We start from the raw sequence: 26,837 nt of genomic DNA, 5'->3' as shown, positions 1-26,837 counted from the left end.
TCCCTACCTCCTGTTAGGGGGCGTTCCAGCTTTCCTGGTGGGCGGTCGTGGAGCAACCAAAGTATAAATAAACAGATAGATTTAACTATAGTAAGTTGTTTTATAAAGATTTATTCTGCCAAACTTAGCGAAAATCTGACATAAAGTACTTGGTAAGTAATTATGATTATATGCTTTAATTTGTTGTAACTCTGCTTTATAAATTTTATAAAGTAAAGTTACTTCCCTACATTATAAATCACCATTACTGTGGAACCGGTGGGCAGTTAGAAAATTTTACTACTAACAGAGATACAAAAGTGGGCGGTAGGTATAAAAATGTTGACTACCCCTGGTCTAAAGAAACATCAGGGGACAATTTTAGAAATGTTGCCATAACTCTTCCTAGTATTCTGTTTCCCTTTAACTCTTCACCCCATGACTTTTGACTCCTTACTCCTCTTTATTACTTCCCTTTAGACAAGGGAACCGTTGTCTGAAGGTCAGTTTGGGATGACCAGGTAACCAAGGGTACTTCATTGCTATAGTGTGAGGCATTTCGGGAGCAACACACGTGCCTGCTGCAAGTGGAATGGGAGTCTGGCAGGCAAGGAGAAGACCGCTGGGTGCTCAGGGCTGACCTGCGAGTCAGGAGAGGAAAGCGAATCTGCTGGTACATGGAGAAGCCCCAGCAGGGCTCTGATGGGCTCCCCAAGGGGCCGGCTGCATTAAGTTACCCGGAGTGAAGGGTGGGAGGCTCTTGGGAATGACTGGGAAATATAAAGAATTGTGGTCAGAGACGGGCTCAGAAAAGGAGTAGAAATAAGTATTCAATTCAACTCAAAGGCCAGACCATTTATTAGATCAGGGGTCGAGAACCTATGGCTCACGAGCTAGATGTGGCTCTTTTGATGGCTGCATCTGGCTCGCAGACAAATCTTTAATAAAAAAAAATAATGTTAAAAATATAAAACATTCTCATGTATTACAATCCATTCATTTCCTACCGCTCATGTTCATGTTTGCAGGTGGCTAGAGCCAATCACAGCTGTCCTCCGGGACAACACCAAATTTTTATTGGCTAATGCATAACGTACACAGGTTGTTGTATGGCTCTTTTGGAATTACATTTTAAAATATGTGGCGTTCATGGCTCTCTCAGCCAAAAAGTTTCCCGACCCCTGGCCTAGCAGGAAGTTTTTAAACTAAAAGCACTTAATTATATTGGGGGGAGGGGGAGAGTGAAGGCATGAATTGACTTTATTTAAGTCAGAAATTCACTGATTGAGGGTCTGTTAGGTTCCACAAACTACAATGGACAGTTTACACACAATTTCCCTTTTGCTCACCATAACCCCAGGGGTGGGCACTATTTTCCCGTTGAATAGTTTGATATTATCTAGACCTAGAGTACACTGAAAAAGGATGATATATTTTATAACAGTAGAAACAGCATGGGAACATGGGGACTTGCCACATTCCCTGGTCATGCCCAGTTAATAAGCGTCTATTAAGTGACGGAATGGTGTAATACTTGTTGAGAGTTTATAGGCTAAAGGCTGTGAGGCAGATAAAAAGCATTAATGGTTTATAGGGAAATTAGGACATACATGCATGAAGAATCCAGTTTAAAGTAAAAAACAAAAACAAACAAACAAAAAACCAGTCATACAGTTTTGTATATTTGGCATAAAGTTTGTTGCAGGAATTCCATAAATGATGAATTATTAAATAAACGAATGAAATCAAGCAACCAAATGACCAAATGCTAAACTGTGTGGTACTGAACAACAGTAGTCTAAAGAAAAGCTCCTTGTGGACCCGGGTAGTGGATTTCCTGAGTGAGGGGAGACCGGAGAAGGACCCGGAAGAATCAGAAGTACGGGAATTACGGAGGAGTCGAAGTCTCCCTGTGGAGGAGGAATAAATACTCTGATGCTCCAGCCACCTTGGTTCCCTCCCTCCCTGCCTCTGGTACTGAGCTCATCTGCTCACTTGCCCTAGCCCTGAGCCCTGTCCAGCCAGTTCTCAGAACGCCCTGAGCTGGCATTGATTTTGCTATGGCATTTTGGATTAACCAGGAACGCCTCTGTCCTGCGGTGGGGAGAGGAAAAACAAACAGAGTTTGTCCTCTGAATGATTCGAAGCCTTTGCAAGCAGAGCAGTAAACTATTCTAAATGAGGCAGAAATCATGACGAGGATCTCCCACTCCCAAACAGCGGTGAAAAGGGCTTCCCGTGGAAATGTTGGCATTTGGGAGACCCTCTCACGACTTCCAGAAAGACATTCCTAGCAGGTCCTCACAACAACCTCTGAACTCCTCTGGCGCCTCTGCCCCAAAGTCAAGGCCAACGTAAGCACACCCTTCTCAGACTCGGTGATAGGGTTTCCCCGCAAAGCCCAAGGGTCTTCTATTCACTGAGGTCTGGTTTCCCAGGGATCAGAAAAGCATCTTCTAGCTCAGGTTAGCTCCAGCTTGGCTTCTGTCAGAGATTTCTGGAATCAGAGTCACTTTGTAATTTGTCTCATGAGAGGTGATACTGATCCTCATCTGACTGATTGCCGTGGGGTTGTTTTGTTTGTTTGTTTGTTTGTTTTTACCCTTGTGCCATACCATTCCATTTCAAAGCCATGTCCTCTTCAGGTCTGCTTTTTGAATACATAGCTCACTTTGGGAGAGGAAAGAGTGTTTTATTTTCTACAGCTTGGGAGATAGCTTCTGTTTTTTGTTGCTCTCAAGCCAGCAGCCCCATCCTTGATAGAAAAGGCCAGTTGCCACCCGGACCCCTCATGAAAAAGGCAGCTGTTAAACTCTCTCGGTACACAATGCTTCGTATTTCCCAGTGTTCCACCTGGGCAAGCCAGGGGAGCTCACAGCGGATCCTGAGGAAGGGGAGAACAAGGGTCCAGTCGGAACACTGGCCCAGTGTGAGGAGGAGTCCGGAGGCCCCAATTCTGCCCTGAGAAACCCTATTTTGAAGTTCTGGTGCCCCTTTAATAAAAGACTTTCTTGTGTGGGCTGAGGGTTTTTTCCCTTGGGATTTAAAAAAACATGGGTCTATGAATCCACTGTTATGATGGCAAAATCTTGCCCTTTATTTATTTTTCTATATAACATTTTTAAAAATGCCCAGTCTTAAAAATAGAACAATACTATAAGAAAAATACTATATGGATCCAAAGGAAATTATTTTGGTTACCAAGATCACAGCTTCTACTTGTGTTGAATATATAACTCCAGCTAATTTCATGTCCTGTCTGGGGTATTATTTCCCGGTAGAAGTGGAGAAAACTCCCAGCACTTTAACAGGCCAGTTTTCCCTGAAGTTAACAGATTGCCCACATGAAGCCGTCCGCGTGTGCCAGCCCTGCACCAAAGGAACGGGTTCAGGACCTGGCACCGAGCAGCCGAGTGGCACTGCTCCCAGAACTCTCATCCAATAAAGAGCCATTGAGGGGTCTGGACCCTTCAACGTACAGGACAAATGACTGAAATGAGAAGCACAATGCATGTGAGTGGAACCAGAAACTTGAATGGAGTCATAATCACTTCCTTAGTGTAGATGACATTATTTTTTATGTAACTTCATTCCATAATTCAGCTTTTGTCTAGTGTAATAGTACAGATTTCCATTTATCTGTTGATAAGTGAGAATGATTACTATGATGACCATTAAGTAATATAGGTTACAAGCATTGGTGAGGAAGATACGTGGAAAATTGTTAGGGGAGGTGGGCAGAGGTCAACCATCGTTAGGAAGAGACAAAACATCTGAAAAGAGAAAGAAGCGCTGATTCTCTACACACGATCATTATAAACTGTTGTTCAGCTATTGGGAAATTTGAGACGGTACCTACTGGTGTAAGAAAAGAAATCTAAATCATATCAGAGCTTTTAAATAGCTATGACTTCTATGTGAGAATGAGGTCCGACGCATGCAGGAGGGCAGGGGGTGGAGGGTACAGGTCAAGGTTAAGGGCATCTGCAGTGCAGCTGGCACCCAGCTGTGGAGTTTCAGGCCCCACAGACCGGATGGAGATCTGTTGCTTAGGGCGAAAACCAAAGGAGCTGGGAGTCAGGGTGCTGATTCAGGCCTAGACATAGTTTCCATCCGGGTAACCTGGAATGGCTCTTTATAAAACAGCCAACTTCACTTCAAAAAATAATAATAATAAGCCACTCTCAGCAAAGTTCTCTCCAATAAATAAATAGGAGGGGACAGTTAAATAAGACACCAAAGACCAGTGAAGACCAATGGAAACCTCTCTTTCAACTGGACCAACATACTACATTCCATCTTCCTCAGTTTTAGCACCAGGGTTTTCTATTGCTTGAACCTATTATATTTGTCAGCTAATCAGTTTTGACCAGAAAACATGGTCTAGCTAAAATAAGCTTCTTTCCTTATGATCTGCAGTTTGGAATTGGTCACAATTTCTAAACAGGATCATTTGGTCTGCTTGTTACCTGCCGACAGACATGTCTATACACATGAACCACTTTAATAAAAACATCCCCAATATCTACGAAGAGATGTAACTATTTCAACAAAAAGGCAATTTGATTAAATGTCCAGTTTTTGTTTTTCATTCATCATATTTGACCGGTAAGGCTCTACCTAAGTAGTCTACAATGACAATAGGTTATTTTAAATGTCTGTCAGTTGTTTCGAGCAGGTGCTTTATATCTGGTTGAAAATCCAAATATAGTAGATGTTTCTTTCAGTAACTCAGCATTAAAGTCTCCCATGTTATCAACTCACCAGAATTAAGCAAAATGATGGATTTGAGGCACACAAACTCCTCTCCCTGGAGATTCATCATGCGAAACCGAGATGACGTCGCCAGCAACATGTCAAAGATCTCCACCATGCCCTCCACACATTTCCCCTGGTTCCTATGAAAACACAGAAAAAAAAAAAAGGAGTATTAAAGGACAGAGAAGCTTCCAGAAGACATGATAAGGATCACATTCATAAAAATCTACTGGCTGCAAATCTGTATCAAAAAACTATAGCCATTCTGTTTATGGAACATGAATATTCATTTGAATTCTAGAAGGCAAGGCAAAAAGATTTTCCATCAATAAATAATTTTTTTATTTTTATTTTTTGTATTTTTCTGAAGCTGGAAACGGGGAGAGACAGTCAGACAGACTCCCGCATGCCCCCGACCAGGATCCACCTGGCACACCCACCAGGGGCAACGCTCTGTCCACCAGGGGGTGATGCTCTGCCCCTCCAGGGCGTTGCTCTGCCGCAACCAGAGCCACTCCAGCGCCTGGGGCAGAGGCCAAGGAGCCATCCCCAGCGCCCGGGCCATCTTTGCTCCAATGGAGCCTTGGCTGTGGGAGGGGAAGAGAGAGACAGAGAGGAAGGAGGGGGGGTGAGGGGTGGAGAAGCAAATGGGTGCTTCTCCTATGTGCCCTGGCCGGGAATCGAACCCGGGTCCCCCTCACGCCAGGCCGACGCTCTACTGCTGAGCCAACCGGCCAGGGCCCAATAAACCATTTTTATTTTAAATGTTTAGAAGAGACATATAGTCTAATCCCTGGATCTGTCACGTTAATTATAGAGTTACAGAGGTTGGCCTTTGTACATGAAGTATCCAAAAAGCAATTGCCATGGTCTGTGTTGCTTTGACTGTGGGAAGCCAGGTGCACGAAAGCACTACGCAGGTGGAGGGAAACGTGAAACGCTTTGTTGCTCAAGAAGGGGGTCAGATGCTCGTCACACCAAATGGTGAGTCGGTCTTAGTCCGAAAGAGAACACTAGAAGTGAGTTTTTCTTGTCCTGTAGTTGAATTCTTTTTTTAAGTAGCACATTTTCCTCCTAGTGAAAAAATAAACAAGGATAGGGGAAAATGTTTGGAGGATAAAGCTTTAAAAATAACAACTCATAGCCAAAATAGAGAAATGTTCCTTTCTCAGTGTAAAGTCTCTGTTTACCTAACAGACTGCACACCAGCAGGGGAGGAACGGTCGGTGTGGGAGGGAGCCTGCTTCTACCTGCTGTGAGCAAAAGTTCGGTTCAGAAACGGAGAGAGTGGAATCTAAACCATTCTCTATTCTTCTGGTTCCTTGTCAGTGGTCTCCCACATTTTCTCACCAGAAGCTTGTTCTTAACGCTTCCAGCGAGAGTGTGTTTCTCTTCTCACGGGATCTCCTGTTAGCTCTCACCAATCATCGTTACCTGTCCACAACATGATGCTTGCTCCTCAGCACAGACTAGGAGCCATAGATGGAGCCCTCAGGTATGACGCATCCTCACAACACTCAATTTGGCTCTCTGTGTGTGCGTGTGCGTGTGCATGTGCAGGTGCATGTGTGAATGTGTGTGTTTTCCTTGAGAGGACACAAAGGGAGCATACATTAAGTATAAGTCATGGAGACATAATGATAGGAGGGACCCAGGGTTTTACTTTCATGCAAACAGACATCCTTTATGTTGGCTGCTCTGACTCTCAACTTAGCGGGCTCTTGGGGGAGTATTTATCCCATTGAAGTTACAATTTTCTGAGTTGCGCTCTAAAACTTTAGAAGATCTTTATGCTGACGTCTCCATAAGCATGAACTCACTACCCTTTCCATTGGTCTAAACACTTCAGCCTATCCACTATTAGTATAATAAATAAAAACTATTTATGTTCTTTGTTGACCATGGTGTTATTTTCAGTAAACCACTAGAATGCTGCTTGCATAGAAATGACTGACTGACTACGTGGTATCTGTATTTCTCTAACTAGCATCATTCCAAGTGAAAATGCTTGCCATATGAACCAGGGAACACGACTGGTCATTCTAAGATCAGGTACAAATCAATGTGGACCTTGCTGGTTGGACAGACACCTGACACCTGCCCAACACAGAGGAACACTTTACCGTCCACTGAGGTCATTACACTTTGGGGTCAGGGCTTCATTTTCAAAGTCCTGCCAAAATAAATATTCTACCTTAACCTCAAGGAGCCAATTAGACTAGAGCATGAACTCCCTTTCAGATGGAGCAGGTGAATCAGCGGCAGCAGAAATGGGTTGATTACTGAGAATCTGGCAGTAACATTACTCAGTGATGTTAAGATGAGTCCACATCCATGAGGGGCTCCTGAGGCTGAGAAACACACGGGGTACAGAAGCTCAGGATTTATTTTTAAAAGAAGCACAGCTTCAGTCGCAGATAAGGAGTAGTTTAGCAAGCAGCCGGGCCCCTAGCTCCCACTGTGAGACGTGACAGCCTGCAGCGATGAGCTCCTCCACCGATTATATCTGGTGTTCCGAGCACCTCAGATCTCCCTCGTGGGGAAACCTTGTTCTGTCTTTCGCCTTCTTCAAATGCAGTCCATGCACACTTAAGCAATGGGGAGAGAAACAGGATTTGCGAAAGCGTGTGCTGGAACTTTCTCCTCACAGAGATAAAAGCCTGTCTTTCAGAAGCCCTTAGGTCCCTATTCTTCCACTAGGAAATAAAGAGCTCTAATGAGGATGTGCAGATCAAATCTGCCCTTGCATATTTGCAAAAATAATAATCTTACAAAATGTAGCTACTTACCCCTTAGCCTCTCTTTGTACAAAAAGACACTGAGAGATGAAAACAGACAAACAAATTTAAAAAGCCCAAGAGATCAACTTAACACATTTAATGTAGCTGTCCTGATGAAAGTGCAGTACGGCTACAAAAAAAGGTTACAAGTTAAGATGCTGTTTAAAATCAACAGTGGCAAGATTTCTTGTTTTTAAAGAGCTTCTGTATCTTTGATGCTACAAGATATTTCAGCACGTGCTCTGCAATGCTATGAGTCCCTAAATATTTGCATTATCAAAACAGTTTACATATACAACTCTGACGTATGGAACAAAATTCCATACGTCTTTGCCATTTACAGTGGCAAATTGTAAGCAATATATCCTGAAAGATGCAAAGTTTGAATGGCCGTATCTGAAAGCTGATTACTTCAGATGAAAGTGGATAAGATGCCTGAGTTCAAATCTTTTTTTTTTTTTTTCTTTTCTTTTCTGAAGCTGGAAACGGGGAGAGACAGTCAGACAGACTCCCGCATGCGCCCAACCGGGATCCACCCGGCACGCCCACCAGGGGGGAAGCTTTGCCCACCAGGGGGCGATGCTCTGCCCCTCCGGGGCGTCGCTCTGCCGCAACCAGAGCCACTCTAGCGCCTGGGGCAGAGGCCAAGGAGCCATCCCCAGCGCCAGGGCCATCCCTGCTCCAATGGAACCTTGGCTGCGGGAGGGGAAGAGAGAGACAGAGAGAAAGGAGAGGGGGTGGAGAAGCAAATGGGCGCTTCTCCTATGTGCCCTGGCCCGGGTCCCCCGCACGCCAGGCTGACGCTCTACCACTGAGCCAACCGGCCAGGGCCCTGAGTTCAAATCTTGATGCATCTATTTACCAATTCTGTGACCTGACTCAGTTACTTCACTCTGTGCCTCAATGAGCAGATAGACAGAACCACCCACATTGAATTGTAAGCCGAATAAAAAAATAACTAAGCCATTAGAACATGGTGGTTGGTTGATTCAGCTGTTTGCTTATGTGGATCAACAAAGAAATGGGTACTGGAAGTGGGGTACTGCCATAAAAAAAATGTTTGCTATCTTAAATGCTAAAGAACAAGAAAGAGAGAGAGTAGGCTAGAAAGCTCTGTTAACAACACTGCAAAATATCTGGTCAAGCTGTGGCCTGAGTGAACTTGGCTGGCTGACCACGGGCCAGGGAAGGGAGCAGAAGGAGCCAGAGAGGTCGTGCGCAGTGGACACGATGGCCGTCTGGAGTAAGGCATCACAGGAAGGAGATGAGCTCAAGCAAGAATGGAATGGTTCCCAAGCAGAAACTGAAGTGAATGAGAGCATCCCAAAGACAAACAGTCTTACCAGTTTGGAAAAGCCATCTGCTTCTGGCCATGAACTATGAAGAGATGAAATCGAACAGGGTTCCGAGCAGGAAAGGGCCGGTTAGACTTTCCAGTTTACACATGAACTCCGTGGTCACAGGCTCAGGTGGTAATGGGTAACACCGGGAGAATGTAACATTCCCATCCAAGCCTATTTTTCAAATTGTCTCAAGAGAGTCCCCAATAAATCATGAGGGAGAGGCCACATGACAGAGAAGTGAATAAGAACGTCAGAGTTGAGAACTGTGTCTAGAAAACGACTTTGGGTGTGGTTACAAGCAGATGGAACTGACATTAGAAAATAGAATAGAAGCTTACTATTTTTTTTTTCTGAGACAACTACACTGCCAAAGAAATGATAAGCCTGAACTAAAAAACAAAAGCTTATGATTGCTCAAGGCTTCGACCCAAAAATCTCAGCTACTCAACACAATGGAAGTTCATTTCTTCCTCAGGTCAATGCCCAGTGTAGGCGTCTTTCTTGGTAAGTGGCCTTCCTAATTAGGGATCCAGGATCCTTCTACCTCTGGCTCTGCTGTATATAGGTCCTTGAAGCGTTCTTCATGCAGACAGCAGGCTGGGAAAAGGACTGGGCCATGCCCAGAGTGTTCCCAGCACAGGAAGGTCTAGGAACGCTGGACCCAGCTCATTGAAAGAACACGCTTCTCGCTGCTCATTTCAAGGGGAATAACGGAAACCAAGAGCATCCCAGAGGTGAAACCGAGGTTCATGGAGAAAAATAGAAAGTTCCTTCTTTTCTCCTCAGACAGTAGATTTAGGGACCAGCGGGAGAACTTCCAAGTCCCTCAGAGTAGATGCTTCTTCGTTCTTTGCAGTTGGGTTTCATAATTGGCTATGAAAATCAATGCAACTCTTCCCTCTTCCTTTCTGTTGCAGTTACCCTGCCCTTCCTCCCACTTTGGATATTAGGTGTATTTGTGAGTGGAGGCTGCCAAGCCAGGAAAGCCACAGCCATGCTTGATGGCGTGGCCTGCACATCAGCGAGAAATCTTTGAGCTGATGGACTTGGAGCTGGACACAGTGACTGGAGGCAACTTTGGACTGGTTCCCCTGGGGAAGAACGGTGTGTTCTTGTGTGAGAGAAATAGATATTTGGTAACCAGAAGTGAAGACGGTGACTGCCGAATTCACCAAAACACATTTCCTTTTCCTTGTGTTGTTCCCCTAGACAGCAGCTCCCAGCCTTCCCTGTAGTTTAGGGTGGATATGTGGTTGGATTCTGCCTAATGGAAGTGAGTGAAAGCCGTTTTCATTACTTCTGTGATGGAATAGTGAAGAAACAGTATGCCTCCCCCAGCCCTTGTCCCCACCTCCTGCCAGACTAAAGAACAGTAACAGGACCAAGTGGAGGGCAGAACCATTAGAAGAATCCTGGGTCTCTGAATGGAAAGGTCACCTACCCAAGAAAGATGCTTACATTGAACAGTGGCCAGTGTAAAAATATAAACTTCCATTGTACTGAGCAGCTGAAATTTTAGGGCTATCTGTGACAAGCATCAGCCTGTACCCCATGACAAAGAATAGATGCATGGATCTGATTACTCCTTGTCCCAACTCACTCCCAACACACTGACACACAGATACGGTTAGGATGCAAAGATATACATGGCTGTGGACTGACTAAAGGGATATAAGGACTTTATCCTAGGAAACCTTGCTTTATAGCCTCTAGTCACTTCCAACTGGTATAATTGGGTCTGTGGCATTTGCTGTAGGTCTGCAAGGAGAGGTTGAGCAAGAGGGAAGGAATTCTCAGATTAAATGGTATCAGTACAAGCTGAGAGGTAGAATATGATAAGGCCTATTCAGGAACTGATGAGTAATCAGCTGGTAGTCTGGCATTTGTATGAAGAGAAACTTGGAAAGAGCACAGTCAGTGTGTGGAGTGGTTAGTAAAAGGCTTGAGATGATATGGGAGAAAATATGTAAGAAAAGACCATCATAAGTTCATCGGCGGGTGACATTAATTTGGCATCAGTACGCAGAAGGGAGCAAGGGAAAGAGGGAAAGAGCCTGGGAAGGAACTGCAGGCACGAGGAAGGAAAAGAAGGCATGTGACAATGACCAAGCTTGTAAAGATAAATAAGGAATATTTTAGAAATTCTTTGTGAGGGAAGAAACAATAGACATTGGTGAATGATCCACAGTGTAGGCAAAGAAAGAAAGATAAGCATGAATTCTGGGGCCAGATCAAGGTGCTACCCTGGGTTTTCATAGCAGTGCCAAGTAGCCTGGGAGTGAAAGGAAAGAAGTCAACGGTGGATGTGGTCCAGGGTAGAAGACTGACTCTTCAGGCCTGGAGAAAAGTGAAAAGGAAAGAGATTCTAGAAGGAAGTTTTGCACTGACTGCCTATGGGACATAGGATGCCCCACAAGGAAGATTAAATCAGAAAATTGTTTGTCATAAGATTAGGAAGTATTAACTATCAAATTTTAAAGAGCAGATCAAGTAGGAATAAGGGGTGGGATAAGTAGAAGCTATAGAGAATGCCCCCTGGAGAGGGGGCTTCCAATTTAAGAGATTGCTGGTGGTAGAGTTCCAGAGGGGTGGTGTCCACTCAAGTAGAGAAGACATCAAGTATCTAAAATATAGAACTTTAAGAATATTGAGCCCACTGTGGTGGCGCAGTGGATAAACCTTCAGCCTGGAATGCCAAGGTTGTCGGTTCGAAACCCCGGGCTTCCCTGGTCAAGGCACATACCGCAAGCAAGCAATGAATAACTAGCCTGAAACAACTATGAGTTGTTACTTCCCATTCCATGCTCCCTTTTCTCTCCTGTCTCTGTAAAATCAATAAAGTATTTAAAAAAAAAAAAAGAATATTGAGCCCAAGGGTCCTATAATTATAACCACGCACAAAGTTAAATGGATGATTAAGAATTCACAAATGGTCTGACTGTTTTGAAATATTACCCAGGACTCATTTATTTCTGGCTCTGCAACTCCCATCCTCATACCAAATTTGAGCTCTTTCCCTCTGAAGACTGTCCTGAGCAAATGCAATGATCCGAAGACTGCAAGAATGGACTCCACAAACTGACTAGACCTAGATCAATTCTCTCACGCCCACCCTTTCCTCTTTGCACCTCATGACATCGGGACAAATTCTTTGCTTTATATGTTAACGTACTTTAACTATCACAGGCTATATATCAAGGTGAACTAAAAACACGAAAATGACTAACAAAAAATATCTTCATTCCTTTTTGAAAAAAGTATGGTGTTTGGGTAAAGAATTACAGGGAAAATGGAATAAAATAGAAACTGATAGGAGTAATTTTAAGAAGATGATCATTTGATCATCTTCTTAAAATTTCTCCGACAAAAGGGAGATAAAAACCATGTCGTATGATTCGTATAGAAGGACTGGACTTCAAGTGGAAATGTCTTGTGGTCCTTTACCTTGAGAGAGGCTGCTATGCGCCTGAGAGCTGGTTTTACCTTTACTGAGAGTTTGAGGAATAAACACATGGAACAATTTAGCAGCATTTTAGAAATGTTCTCAGAAGTCACATCCCCAGTCAAGCAGACCTCGCCGAAGAGGTTGGGAAACGTGACTGTAGGAAGCTTTCAGCTCTCTGCTCTTCTTAGCTTAAACCCATGTTTGGTTTTGTTGTTGTTGTTGCCATTTGCTACATATGGAACTCTACTAAGAAAAGCCAATCAATATGAGTGGCCATTAAACGGACTTCGAATGAAAGGAGAAAAAAAAAGATTCTTTCATTTGGATGCTCATTACAATCAAAGAAAGGAGTGAACATTTCTCTTATGCAGAGTCCTCAGGATATTTTCAGCCCCAAAAACAAGACATTCTCCTTCAGAGACTTACCTTGCTAAAGCACTACCTCCCTGGTTACTGGAGTGTGGAAGTGGCCCCATAGGCTCCAATCACACATCTCAAACTTCATATTCAACCCTTTCCAGAATGAAGACCCTACCTATTTCCCCAATCATGTCCCAAAACAAGGCCGCAGCACTCTCATTCTCTCTTTCTCTCTTTCTACTTCAGTCTCTAAAGGTGGACTTCAGCTTTATAGGAGTCATGGTAAGCCTCCCTCCGATCCTGGCAACAGAGGATAGACGATTGATACACCTATTACTCAAGCAGAAGGATTCAGATCCTCTTTGTTCATGCTAGTGCACACGGTTGGTCTGCATGAAAGATGTGTCTGGATTTTAGTGTCCAACACTTAGTCATCTAATGCTAAATTATCTTTATTAATCTACCTGTCATGCAGGAAGAAATAAGACTCTAAGGAACTCTAGGCTGTTTATTTTTCTCACAACAGGTGGCTGATAGCCAGAAGAGTTTTTAAGCCAAGAGATATTTTATAATAAACAGAACAAAACTCAACATGCACTCTTTTTATATACTTTCGGGTACTAAAGTGGTAAGAAAGGAGGTTAGAGCTGGTTATTACAGACACTTCTGTCAGAATGTGTAAAGCACACTTCTGGGTTTGAATGGTTTGCCAAAGGGAGATGGAATTCTGCACTTCTATAGATAATAATCCACTTGAAGTTGCTTGTGCAGAGTATATAGTTTAAGAACTAAAGTAAGTCCCTGGAGGAAAATTCTCTAATAGTTGTGTCTACTCAAATATCCAACTGAAATGAAATTTGACCTATCTTTTAAGATACCCACATCAAGTATATAAGACAAGAGGAAGAATGTCTCAGTTATTGATTTTCCACTGGGACATTTTAGAACTTTACATACAAAGCAATTAGGTAGTTTTTCTCTACTTAGAGGAGTAGATTCTGTTAACTGGAATGAAGATGAATGAATAATGAGAGTGCTATGTTTATAGGTGAGAGTTGGGCTCCTACTTTTAATAAATCAATCATTGTTTCCCTGTAACAAATATGATTCACACTTTATTCATTAGCTCAATCTTAGTTGTGCACTATTTTTTGAGTCAATTATATATATATGTCAGACTCTTTGCTCGGCACTGGGAACTCAAAGATTAATTTTATTTGTTCATTCCAATATTCATTCAGTAAATATTTATTGAGTCAGAAGATATTATATTCCAGGCACTGTGTTAAGTGTTGTGAGTAAAACACGAGCAAAACATTTACTTTTCCAGTATACTGTTTAGTAAGGTAGACAGACATTAAATACACATACACACACAAATACACACACACACACACACACACACGTAAAATAAAGCAAAACTATCCATTGCAATAAATGTCAAGAAGAAGGAATTCAGATCTTATAAGAGGGTATATCAAGGGGACCATGTTAGAATGGGGAAAGGTGAGTGTCAGAGAAGGCCTCTTTGAGGAAGTAACATTTAAACCGAAACCTCAAGAACTAGGAGTTAGGAAAAGAATTGGAAAGAGTTTCCCAAGGAGAGAGACAAGTGCAAGTTTTGGAAGCAAGAAGCTGCTTGATAAGTTTGAGAAGTATAAGGCCAACACCCTGGAACCTTGGGACTGGCTGAGCCAGACACAAACAAGGGGTACTGGAGGAGAAGGTCCAGGCAGCAGCAGAAACGGGGCCCTCTGGCCCTGGTCTGGGGACTTCATCCCCAGTCCAAGAGAGGCCACTGCCGTTTGAAGAGAATTCTTAGGAAATTTTATGGGAAGAGTACCAAGATTTATGTTTTCCAAAGATCAGGCTCACAGTGGGGAGTATTTCCTCAAGTCTCTCTAGCAGGAAGAAAATAAAATTTGCATTGGTAACCTGGGGTTCCAGCTGTAAAAGTTCTCATGCACCCACAATCCAGGACAAAGTGCACCACAAAATTTGGTTTTATGGAACAAAAACAAAATGCACCAGAGTCAATTACGGTCCCTGAAATCTCTGAATAAAAACGATGCCTTTATTTCCCTCTTCTTTTTACAAAGAAAACCTTAGTTCACACACTATCCTTAGAGAGGATTGACATATACCCAATACAGAGTGTTGGGAGTCTAATAACTAAGCTAATGCCCTAGGAATTTTGACAGGACTTCTAGAGTTATTCATCCAATTAGGATTTATCACGTTCTTTCTAGATCCCAAAAATTTTGCAAGTTAGTCAAGGTCCTACTTTCCTGAAACTTCCATTGAAGTGACAGAGACAGGTAACAGACAAGTAATCGATGCACAAGATCACCTCCCATTGTGATAGGGGCTTTTAGGAAGTAAAACAGAGCAGCAGGCAAGTTGGCAGAAGGGCAACTTTAGCTGGCTTGTCTTTGAGGAGGTGACACTTGAACTGAGGCCCAAGTGACAAGATGTTTTGAGGTCATCTGGACTCCATTTTTAGAAGAGAAATTTTTAAGGTTTTTGGTTGTTGTTGTTTGTTAGCTAGGATAAGAAATTGAGTGAGGGAGTTATTTTAGCAGTTAGTTTAAGGCTACGGGAAAGTGTTCTGCCTTTGAAATGCAGTAAGAAAAACCAACCAATGCAAAGCATTGAGCCAAACAATCTGAGAAACTTGAGTTGAAAATCAGAAGTGACCTGAATACTGAATTCCTCTTAGAATCTCCAGGCTTTTCATGCAGAAGTTGGAAGTACAACCAGGATGAGAAAAATGGCTTCCCCTGGAAGCCAGTTCGCAAACTAGGCTTGAAGACAGAGTTAAGAGAAGATGGCAGAACTTCTTAAGTCACATTCAGAACAGTCCTATTTTGTTGAATATGTCTTTCTCTGATGTTTACAACTCTTCCAGAGTGCTTTTGTTTTCTTCATTCTCTTCATCTTTTATTATGGACAATCTTTGCCTTGAGTTCACCACAAAATTTTTTTTTTCTAACTTCATTTCATGTTTCTCAATCTAAGTTTTAATCAAATAAAACTATGGATATAAAGCAAGCATGTTTATTGGAATAAGGGCGAATGATACTGAAAGCTATTTCCGAGTGATGGGGTGGGGACGGGTAGAAATGGATCTGCTGTTATGGGCAGTTGTTTTTTGTAGCTCTTGCATTTAGGTGCTGATATAGAAGTGTATTTTTAAATGTTTCCTTTGATTATGCTAAAATCTGAAAAGTGCAGTAATAGGTAGCGTTATGTAATCGTAAAGGACACTGCACCAGAGGCGTGGACTTGTCCTCTCGGTCCCACCCTGTTAACAAACAGCTGTGCAACCTTGAGCAAATCACTTAACCTTTCTAGAAGTCCAATTTCTCATCTACAAACAAGGAGGTCGGGCCAAATCAGTGGTATTTTTGGAAGTGGTCTTTTTATTAAATAAAGTGGTAATTAAACAAAGTCCATGTGCTTTGGAAGGACTGTCAGGATGTCCCAAAGACCCACACACCTGTTTCCTTCCTTCAGGGCAACCCCTGAGTCTCCTACTTGGAAGGACCCACAGAAGAGAATGTGAAAAACCACTGCCCTAACTCTTAAATGCTGTTTCAGCTCTAAACTAATGACTCAGGGATTTTGTAAGTGCAAACAGGCTAAGCCTTCAAAATAATATTTCACACAATCAATATTTGTAGACCTACTAACATCTGCAAGAAGGTAAGTAAAAGTGTTCAGTCATTATCTTGAATTACTGAGCTCCACTTTTGATGAACAAACTTAAAACAGTGTTACTCTTTTCTTAGTACCAACAAAATCTCATAGGTGAGGCCACCAGGCAACCTAGCTCCAGCACCAACCCTAACAGTGGTTGGCCCACCTGCAGTCTGGCTGCAGAGCCGTCTCTCAGACAACACAGTGAGGAGCTCTGTCACAACTGTCCCTTCTCCCATTAGGCTCACTTTCACGTGCCTTGACTCTCTGCTGCGTACTCAAACACTCAGTCTTCTCAAAAGGCCTCTGTGGGGCTCCCTTTGCACCACTGTATTTGAACGTGAGTGTAAAAATCTATGCTTTGGCTCACTTCCAAGCTGCTACTGCACTGGGACTTTAAAAACTCCTACAACTTTCTTTTAAACAAGTTCCAGAGTCTGTTCAATGGTCAAGTGCACGGGGCCAGTCCTGGTACCAGGTTCTTGGACTGAAGATTCCACTGCACTTACTTTCTTTTTTTTTCTGAGCTCTGGGAGCAAACAACTCATCCGTCACAGTAATTGTCCTCCTGCTTCTCCATCTACCACTCCCCACTGCCACTTCTCAGATTAGACCTGTGGCTATAAGTTTATAGCCACAGATGGTATTTACCACCATACCCCCCATTTAGCAATTTGCTTTTATTGAATAGTAAGCCATTACACTCATGTAACTGTCCCCCCCCAATATATTATATGCTCTCAGAGGCCAGGGCTGTACCTCATGTCTCCCTAGATTCCTAATGCCTAGGAAAATGTTGATAAAAATCATTTATGAAGGGTGGTACGATTAAGCACTGATATGGAGTGTGGAGTCTTGATCCTGCCACTAACTAGCTTTGTGATCATAAGCAAGCTTTTTAAGGTTTAACAGCAATGAAAGTCATTTTCTCAGAAGAAATATGAGCATTATTATACTTGTCTTGATGTCCTCAAAGAGCTGTTCCAAGGAGGGACATGAGGTAGCACATCATAAACCACAGCATGACACACATTATAGGTTTTTCATCATCACTTAAAACCTACCCTGATTCTCTAAAAGTGTGGTCTCTAAGGCATTTTTTTTTAAAGCAAAGCCGTCTAAGAGAAGAAAAAGTAATAATAGCTCTTAAGTGCTTATTAGAAACGGAAATAAAAGTTAAGAAAAATTTACTGAGTTTCATTTAGTTCAAAGGCCACATGAACCTGTTCCAGTCCAATGAGAATCATGTGTCCTGGCATTTTTAGGGAAGAACTAAGAGATTATCTATGTGTTCTTTATGGATAAAGGTGTCTTTCTCATCGCCCTTACCATAAAGGGCAATGTTTTTGGGGGTTTTTTAAAATAAATTTTTATTAATTTTAATGGGGTGACATCAATAAATCAGGGTACATATGCTCAAAGAAAACATCTCCAGGTTATCTTGTCATTCAATTATATTTCTTTTCATCACTCTCTCTCTCTCTCTCTATCCCCCCCCCTAAATATTTCTAAGGCTACAGGCCACAGGACATATAGAAATTATATCTTTTGTCCAACAGAATAACACTGAACTGGGCAAATGTCATTGCTCCAATTTACCAAAAACATTTTTAGGAAACTAAAGTAGGGATTGAAGTATATTCCTGCCATTTCATCAATGATTGGCACTACAATATATTGTTCTGGAAACAATTGACAAATAAAATTGGAACCCATTTCTGGGCTTTTAGAAAACATTTTTATCCTTTCTTACCCCACCCCGTCTCCTCCCAAGGACTTCATGCTGCACTCTGACCCCCAGGCCTCAATGATGAGGAAAATTGGTTCCGAACCGAGGTCAACAGGGCTCCGCCCAGCAACCTGGAGAGCCCCAGTCTGCAGAGAGCTAATGAAGCTCTCGAAGCAGCATGCTCCTCTTCCACCCCCACTTTACTGAAATGCTGCTGAGTCTTATTGTGTTGCAATTACATACAGAAAGCTCAACCAACATCCATTTCAAGGATTGGGCCCATGACTCTTACTAAAACCTTTCAATTCCATTTTCCTGAACATACAAACTCTAAATGCATCGGTGAGGGCCCTTCACAAGTATTTCCATTTCATATTTCAGAAAACTTAAAGTGATACATGTTCCTGACTCAACTGATGATGGATGTGAAGGGCAAGTCATTGCGAGCTGTTTAAGTTGTTCTCTTTCCCTACTGTATTTCCCGTGTAATATTCGGTGCATACAATAAAATTCTCATAATACACGTACTCTGGAAAGCACAATAAAAAATATCCACATCATCAACTGACCTTTTTATTTTCTTTATAAACATTTTTAATTTTAGAGAGATCAATTTTAAGTTTTTTTGTGTGTCTGTTTAAGACATAATCCCTGACCCTGAGGTACATTTTCTTATAAAAGTTTTTGCTGTTTCTTAATTAACTCCTTTATTTGCCTGGAATTATTTCACATGCTATAAAGTAAGATCAGATTTTTTTTTCTGTGTAGATAAGCAGTTATCTCGGGAAATGTGATGGTCGCTCCTTTCCCTCGAAATCTCACAGTCCTCTCCACTCTCCCTGCCATGAGTCAGTTGTTCCTAAATGCCAGTTTCTGAACTCTATTTTCCATTTCATTAATAAGCATGCCTATTTCAATACAATACCACATTGTCTTATTTTTAATAGCTTTATGACTTTATAACTTCATTATTATAGTTTTTTTACCAAATCTACCTACCTTACTTTCTGTCTTCAGAAGTATTTGGCTATACTTGGTGTTTGACCTCTGCCATATGAATTTTAGAATGATTAGAAATGCACTGAATTTATAGATAAATTTGTAGAGAATTGATATATTTTGAAAAATGAATCTTCCTAGCCATAAATATGGTATAGATTTCTCTTTAAAGTTTTATGTTCTTAATGGTTTTTAATTGAGGTTTCTAATCATCTCTATAGAGCACCTGCAATTTCTTTATTAAATTTATTCCAAAATACATAATAGTTTTACTACTGTAAAAAGTACATATAATTATAAAATATAATTATATTTATATTTATTTATGTTCTGTATTTGTTTCTAGTTGTCTAAAGACAGATTTGGTTTTTGTATATTAACTAGAACTTGTAAACATTCTAATGGATAATAAAGGAAAGATAATAAAGGAAATTCTTATCTAAGAATGTAAAAAATTTTTTCAAGTACAGTTGACATAGAATATTACATTAGTTTCAAGTGCACAGCATAGCAATTAGACATCTATACAACTTATAAAGTGATCACCTGTGAGTCTAGTACCTATCTGACACCACACATAGTTATTACACTATTATTGACTGTATTTCCTAAGCTGTACTTTACATCCCCATGACTGTTTTCATAACTGGCAATTGGTATGTTTTCATCCCTTCATTTTTCTCACCAATGCCCCTCCCTTCCTCCCATGTGGCAACCATCAAAATGTTCTCTGTACCCATGAATTTGTTTCTGTTCTGTTTATTTTTTTATACTTCACATATAAGTGAATCTCATGATCTTTGTCTTTGTCTGACCCACTTCATTCAGCCTAATACTCTCTAGGTCCATCCAGGCTGCAGCAGATGGCTAGATTTCATCCCTTTCTGTGGCTGAGTCATATTCCCTTGTGTATATGTACCACTTTTCTCTACCCATTTGTCTATCAATGGACAGACACATAAGTTACTCCCATCTTTTGGTTACTGCAAATAATGCTGTGATAAAAATGTCTTTTTCAATTAGTGTTTCGGGTCTCTTTGGATAAATACTCAGAAGTGCAACTGTAGGGTCCTTCCTTGTCTCTTGTTATAACCTTGGTTTTAAAGTCTAATTTGTTTGATACAAGTATTGCCACCTCAACTCTGTTTCCGTTTCCATTTGCATAAAATATCTTTTTCCATCCCTTTACTTTCAGTCTTTGTGTGTCTTTTGACCTAAAATGGGTCTCTTGTAGGCAGCATATGTATGGGTCTTATTTTCTTAGCCATTCAGCCACCCTATGTCTTTTGATGAAGCATTTAATTTATTTACATTTAAATTAATTACTGATAGTTGTGTAGTTATTGCCATTTTGTTTTTTGTTTTTTATATTTTTTTAATCTTTTTTCTCCTTCTTCTTAAAGAAGTTTTCCTTTTACTATTTCTTATAATATTGGTTTGGTGGTAACAAATTCCTTTAGCTTTTTCTTGTCCAGGATCTAAGAATGTTTTTAGTTAGATATAGCAAGTCTGTATAAATTGTTCATGGTAAAAAAAAATATATAAAATAAAATAAAATGAAACAAAACAAACAAAAATCTTTAAATTTTGTGTTTTACGGGACACACCTACTGTGGAATGACAGTTCATCTCATAGCCTTTCTACCTGCATGACTACAACACCTAAAAATGGAGTAGCATGAACTGAATGGCTTCCTCTGGGTGAACTTACACCACATATACATGGCAACTGTCTATCACTCCAAAAGTCACAATGCATCTCAGTGAAGAAAAAGGGTCTTTCAGAAGTCCCACCTGATGGCTCATTCTTTCCAGTGAGGGTGATGCTGGGTTACTTACGCCTTCTTTCAGTTTATTCCTTGTTATTTGTTAGTAAAACATCGGTCTGGCTGAGATTTACGACTCACTTGGGTCTGCTCCGACTATTCAGCTCTTTGAGAAACTGCTCTCCACAAATCAAATCAGCTGACAGCTGCAGCCTAATGTTTCAAAATGTACTACAGATACCGAAAAAATTCAGAATGTATTACAGGTACCAAAGAAAGCGGTATAAGCTCTGGAAGAGTTGCACATTTCAGAAACAGAAAATTCAGAAATGATATGGTCAGGCCACGGAAAAAAAAGAAGAAAAGAACTGAGATTTTTTAGAAATAAATTTGCAAATAAAGGAAAAACATTTGGAAACATGGACAAATTAAACAGAATATAACACCAAATAGACTCAATGGACAACGTGTTTAGGGGATAAAGGATGGGAGGACAAAAAAAGGAAAGAGAAAGAAGAAAAGGATTTAAGAGAAAGTCAGGAATGTAGAACACAGGCAAAGAGAGTCTTTTGTATATATAAATGGGTACTTAAATAATCAAATCAAAGCAATGTAGCAAAACAACTGTTTAAAATCACAAATCAAGATATTTCCATCTATATATTCAAAAGACATACTATGTACCTGAGAAAGCTGATCCAAAATGATTAACACAGAGATATCTTAATGAAATTATAAAAACTTAAATTATTAAATTATGAAAATTTAAGTCTATAAAAATGATAATTTTCATTTCTAATAAAAATAATAATACAGAAACCCTAGACCAGGGGTCGGGAACCTATGGCTCGCGAGCCAGATGTGACTCTTTTGATGGCTGCATCTGGCTTGCAGACAAATCTTTAATAAAAAAAATAGTAACATTAAAAATATAAAACATTTTCATGTATTACAATCCATTCATTTCCTACCGTTCATGTTCATGGTTGCAGGTGGCTGGAGCCAATCACAGCTGTCCTCCGGGACAACACCCGGAGGATATTTTTATTGGATAATGCGTAACATACATGGGTCATTGTATGGCTCTCTCGGAATTACATTTTAAAATATATGTGGTGTTCATGGCTCTCTCAGCCAAAAAGGTTCCTGACCCCTGCCCTAGACATTGTAGTAACATGAATATATAAAAACAAAAAAATAGTGCCCATTATTTGTGACTATTTTGACAAGGTATTAGAGATATATTCAATGCAATTAATTTAAAATTACATTTAGATGCTCAGAGATAGAAAGGAAGTCTCTATTTGTAGATGGTATGATTGTATATTAATAAACCCCCAAATTAATGAGAAAACAAAACAGCATTTAGTAAAATAGTTGTCTATAAAAATAACATGTAAATATCAATCATTAAATACATATAAGATATATATTTATATATATATAAAATACATAGGCATAATCCTTAAAATACATGCAAAATATACTATATAAGAATGCTTGTAAAGACTCCTAAAAGACACCCAAAAAGATAAGAGCAAATGAAAAGTCACATCTTGTTCTTGAAGAGAAAGTTCAACAAAATAAAGACATTCATAGTTCCTAAGCTAATTCATATTTAACATGAGCCCAACAAAAGTACCAACAAACATTCTTATGGAGTTAATTTTAAAGGTCACATGGCAAAAAACCCCAAGGAACCTGCATAACCCTAAAAAACCCAAAAGACCGTATTGGAGAGACATGTGGCAAAGAAATATCTGTCCCATTAAGAAACAATTTGGAGCTGCTATGAATAAGGCAATGTGATGTTGATCCATAGATAAAACTTAGCAGGTAATTAATATTTCATAAAAAGATTTAAGTTTGTAAAGAAATTTAGTACGTGATTAAGGATACGTCTTAAATCACTTGATAAAATTTTGACTTTTTACAAATAGTTTTGGAAAAGAGAAAGCCACCAGGAAATATATAGATGTCTATCTTTATTACACACTGTATATCAGAATAAATTTCAAATATACCCAAACTATAAGAGTAAAAAGTAGTAGAAGCCAGCAGAAGTGACTATAATTAAAACTTGATGGCAAAAAAAGAAAAACCCTTCTAATAAAAAGTTAATTTATTTCTGCTTTAAAACTTAATTTACAAAACCTTTCTATATGGCAAAATCCTTCATTAACAGTTGAACTGCAAATGGGAAATTGAAAAAAAGGTATGGCAATTTATATTGAGAAAAGTTAGTCTATGCAGAGCTCTTAAAAATCAAGGGGAAAAAAACCACAAAAGTTTGACAGTCTATTTTGTTATTGTTTATAGGACAAAATGTACATGACTATCTATAAGCAATTCTACCCTAATGGAATATAAAATAATCATAAAAAGGAACAAGAAAGATGTCTATACACATGCATGATGGTAAACTTCAAAACAATATGCAAAATATTAAATATATTACTTTTGTATATGGGGTGAGGATATAACTATATACAAACATGCACATCTAGGCCTTGGCCAGTTGGCTCAGTGGAAGAGTGTCAGCCTGGCGTGTGGAAGTCCCAGATTTGATTCCTGGCCAGGGCACACAGGAGAAATGCCCATCTGCTTCTCCACCCTTCCCCTTCTCCCTTCTCTCGATCTCTCTCTTCTCCTCCCACAGCCAAGGCTCCATCGGTGTAAAGTTGGCCCAGGTGCTGAGAATGGCTCCATGGCCTCTCCCTCAGGTGCTAGAATGGCACCAGTTGCAACAGAGCAATGCCCTAGATGGGCAGAGCAACGCCCCCTAGTGGGTATGCCAAGTGGATCCCAATAGGGCACATGTGGAGTCTGTTTGTCTGCCTCCCCACTTCTTACTTTGCAACAATACAAGAAAAAAAAAAGCCAAAAAAATCCTATATCTACTTATATCCACCATATACAGCCAATCTTAGTTAAAATTTGATATTATAGGGGTCATCCAGTGGAAAGACTAGTAATGAAAGTAAGACTCTGAATATACCTAGTTATAAATTTTTTACTTTGGAAACAAATATTTTACATATTAAAAAAATTAAATAAAATGATAAAAATTAAAAGCACGTTAAAAAATGATTTTTACTCTATATCAAGTTTGTGACATAAGATCAGGTAGAAGGGTTATTTCAAGTGTCTGAAGAACACAATATTTTGATTTTCCATTCTCAGTGGAATATAATTGAAAGACAAATAGAGCTACTTAGAAATCTTCAATTAAATTAAATAGTCTAGTTGTTAGTAGAAAGACTGGAATTATTGTTTTAAAACTGGTTTTACACAATGGAAGATAATCAAATGAGTAATTATGTTGTTAGAAATAAACTAAAGTTTGAATTGGAAATATCAGTATGAAATAACATATATCTTTTTTGTTTCAAAGGTGCATATATCCTGCCTGATCAGGAGGTGGCACAGTGGATAGAGCATCAGCCTGGGATGCAAAGGACCCAGGTTTGAAACCCCGAGGTCGCCTGCTTAAGCACAGGCTCATCTGGCTTGAGTGCAGGCTCACCAGCTTGAGCACGGGGTCACTGGCTTGAGAGTGGGATCACAGACATGACTCATTGTCATTGGCTTGAGCCCAAGGTCGCTGACTTGAGCAAGGGGTCACTGGCATGGCTGGAGCCTCCCGGTCAAGGCACATATGAGAAAGCAATCAATGAACAATTAAAATGCTACAACAAAGAACTGATGTTTCTCATCTCTCTCCCTTCCTGTCTGTCTATCCTATCTGTCCCTCTCTCTGTCTCTCTCTCTGTCTCTCTTGCCAAAAAAAAAAAAAAAAAGTGCTTATATCTTACTTTAACTCATTAAAAAGGCCAAGAAGCAATGGCAACTCTAAAACAGTGAATACATGAAGTGCCATGGTTGAGTTCTAAATACCAATTTATCTGAGATACAGGCATGGCCCTCACGCCCCTTGTATAAATGGTTGGTTCCAGCCTGCTGGCCAGAAATGGACAAGGCAAGGTTGGGGGGTGTCAGTGTGCTCTTCGGCCAGCGGGCTGGGATTCTCTTCTACTTATAACTCAGACAGGTCAGCCATTTAAGAGGTCTTTTCTCAGACCTTTGGATGCCTCTTTCTCTACTACTTATTGCATTCATCTCACACATTTAACTATGGAGACGACTCAAATGCCTTATTTCCAGATTTTATCTACAGTATATCCTCCCTGCGCCTTAAGCCCACCTTGTACAAGGAAAAGATGATCAGATTTCCCCAACACCTGGTCTTTGTCCTGTCTTCCCAAGTCCTATCTGTAGCATCGCTGTCCTTTCAAGACCACAGATCTTGACATTGTCATGCCCACACTCCATAACCCAGCCCCTCTAAATGATGTGCTCAGTCAGTCTTGGCTCTCCTCAGAGGCAAAGCTGGAGCCCGCTGAAACCTCACCTGCACATAATATTAAGCTTGTCCTGATCAAACTTGGAGATATAAGAGAAGCTCTTTCCTTATCAGGGGTAGGCAGAAATCTTTCCTTAGCCTCATCACATGTTCAGTGCATCTTGTTTGCTAACAATAAATTCATGTTGGATCTTAGAATCTGTGCCAATGGTGATTGGTAAATATTTAAGCAGGTTTAAAAAAAAACAATTCTCTGCTGTGCTGTAAAACCAAAGATAAAATTAAAAGTGTGCTTTTTACATCTCCTTTCAACTTGCTAAGATTAAAACACAGGTAAAATAAAAATAAGAATATTTAATGACTTAAAAATGCCTCTAGAATTATCAGAAGAGAAATTTCATCCTTATTTATCCTTCTCCCACAGGAGAAGTCAGTAACGCCAAAGAAGAGACTAAAACTTAATTACAGATCATAAGGGCACATAACCATAAAACTAATAACAACGGCAATTTCAGCTTTCAATAAGAAACGGAAATAGATATACTGTATTATCTTTATTTACTTTAAAATGAAACCTCTACCCACTTCTAAAATTAAGAGCTATTATCATAGGAAAATATCAAAGCTGTACTAATACCTTGACATAAATACTATTTCAAAGATGTGTAAACTGTGGTCATTACCATAGAGGCTGATAAACTTCTCTCAAAATTGCCACTACTTTGCTGCTAGCCCCAACAGACCAATGTATGGAATAGCCTCAGACTTCTAGAGTTACAGAAAACAGAGTGCACTTTTAGGCAGGATAAATATGTAATAAATATAGTTTTGCTAGCATGAAAATGTCAAGAGTGAATCAATTTATAAATGCAAGTTTAAACCATGGATTGATTTTTCACTTAGAATCTATAGCTATTAGAAAGTGATCAAGTTACAATGGATACCACAGAAATACAAAGCATTTTAAGAGACTGATGTGCCAACAAATGGGACCACCTAATAAAAATGGACAAATTCCTAGAACCATACAAGCTACCAAGACTGAATCAGGAAGAAAAGACAGTAAGACAATCTGAGCAAACCAATCACTACTGAGAAGATGAGTCAGTAAGCAAAACTATCCCTACAAAGAAAATCCTAGAGCAAGACAGCGTCACTGGCAAATTCTACCGAACTTTTAAGGAAAAATGAATACCAACCCTTGACAAATTCTTCTAAAAAATAGAAGAGGGGAAAATATTTCTAAGGTAATTTTTATGAGACCAACTTTATCCTGAAACAAGAAAAGAAAATTGCAGGCCAGTGTTCCTGATGAATACAGATGCAAAAGTGCTTAAACAATATTAGCAAACTAAATTCAACAAGCATTAAAAGGATCATACACCATGGTCAAGTGGGATTTATTGCAGGATTCAAGGATGGTTTAACATTCACAAACCAATCAATATAATGCATTAACAAAATGAAAGATAAAAATCGTGATTATTTTAACAGATGAAGAAAAGGCATTTGACAAGATTCAACATCCCTTTATGATAAAAACTCTCAACAGAGTAGTATAGGAGCAATATACCTCAACATAATAAAGACCATATGTGACAAGCACACTGCTAACA

The 26,837-nt window shown here is 40.1% G+C and overlaps 1 protein-coding gene across 4 annotated transcripts in view; it reads right to left on the bottom strand.

Moving 5' to 3' along the window:
- The window catches only part of ESR1 (estrogen receptor 1), a 366,942-nt gene that overhangs the window by 29,200 nt on the left and 310,905 nt on the right, over positions 1-26,837 (bottom strand). For all 4 annotated transcript variants that reach the window (XM_066247891.1, XM_066247890.1, XM_066247892.1 and 1 more), the window contains one exon: positions 4,744-4,877. In XM_066247891.1, coding sequence (XP_066103988.1) covers positions 4,744-4,877 — 134 coding nt within the window. The remainder of the gene's footprint in view (positions 1-4,743; positions 4,878-26,837) is intronic.

Source organism: Saccopteryx bilineata, chromosome 12, assembly GCF_036850765.1.
Source record: "Saccopteryx bilineata isolate mSacBil1 chromosome 12, mSacBil1_pri_phased_curated, whole genome shotgun sequence".
NCBI classification, from domain to species: Eukaryota; Metazoa; Chordata; class Mammalia; order Chiroptera; family Emballonuridae; genus Saccopteryx; species Saccopteryx bilineata.
The sequence above is the reverse complement of the archived record's forward strand: the minus strand, read 5'-3'. Positions and strand labels throughout refer to the sequence as shown.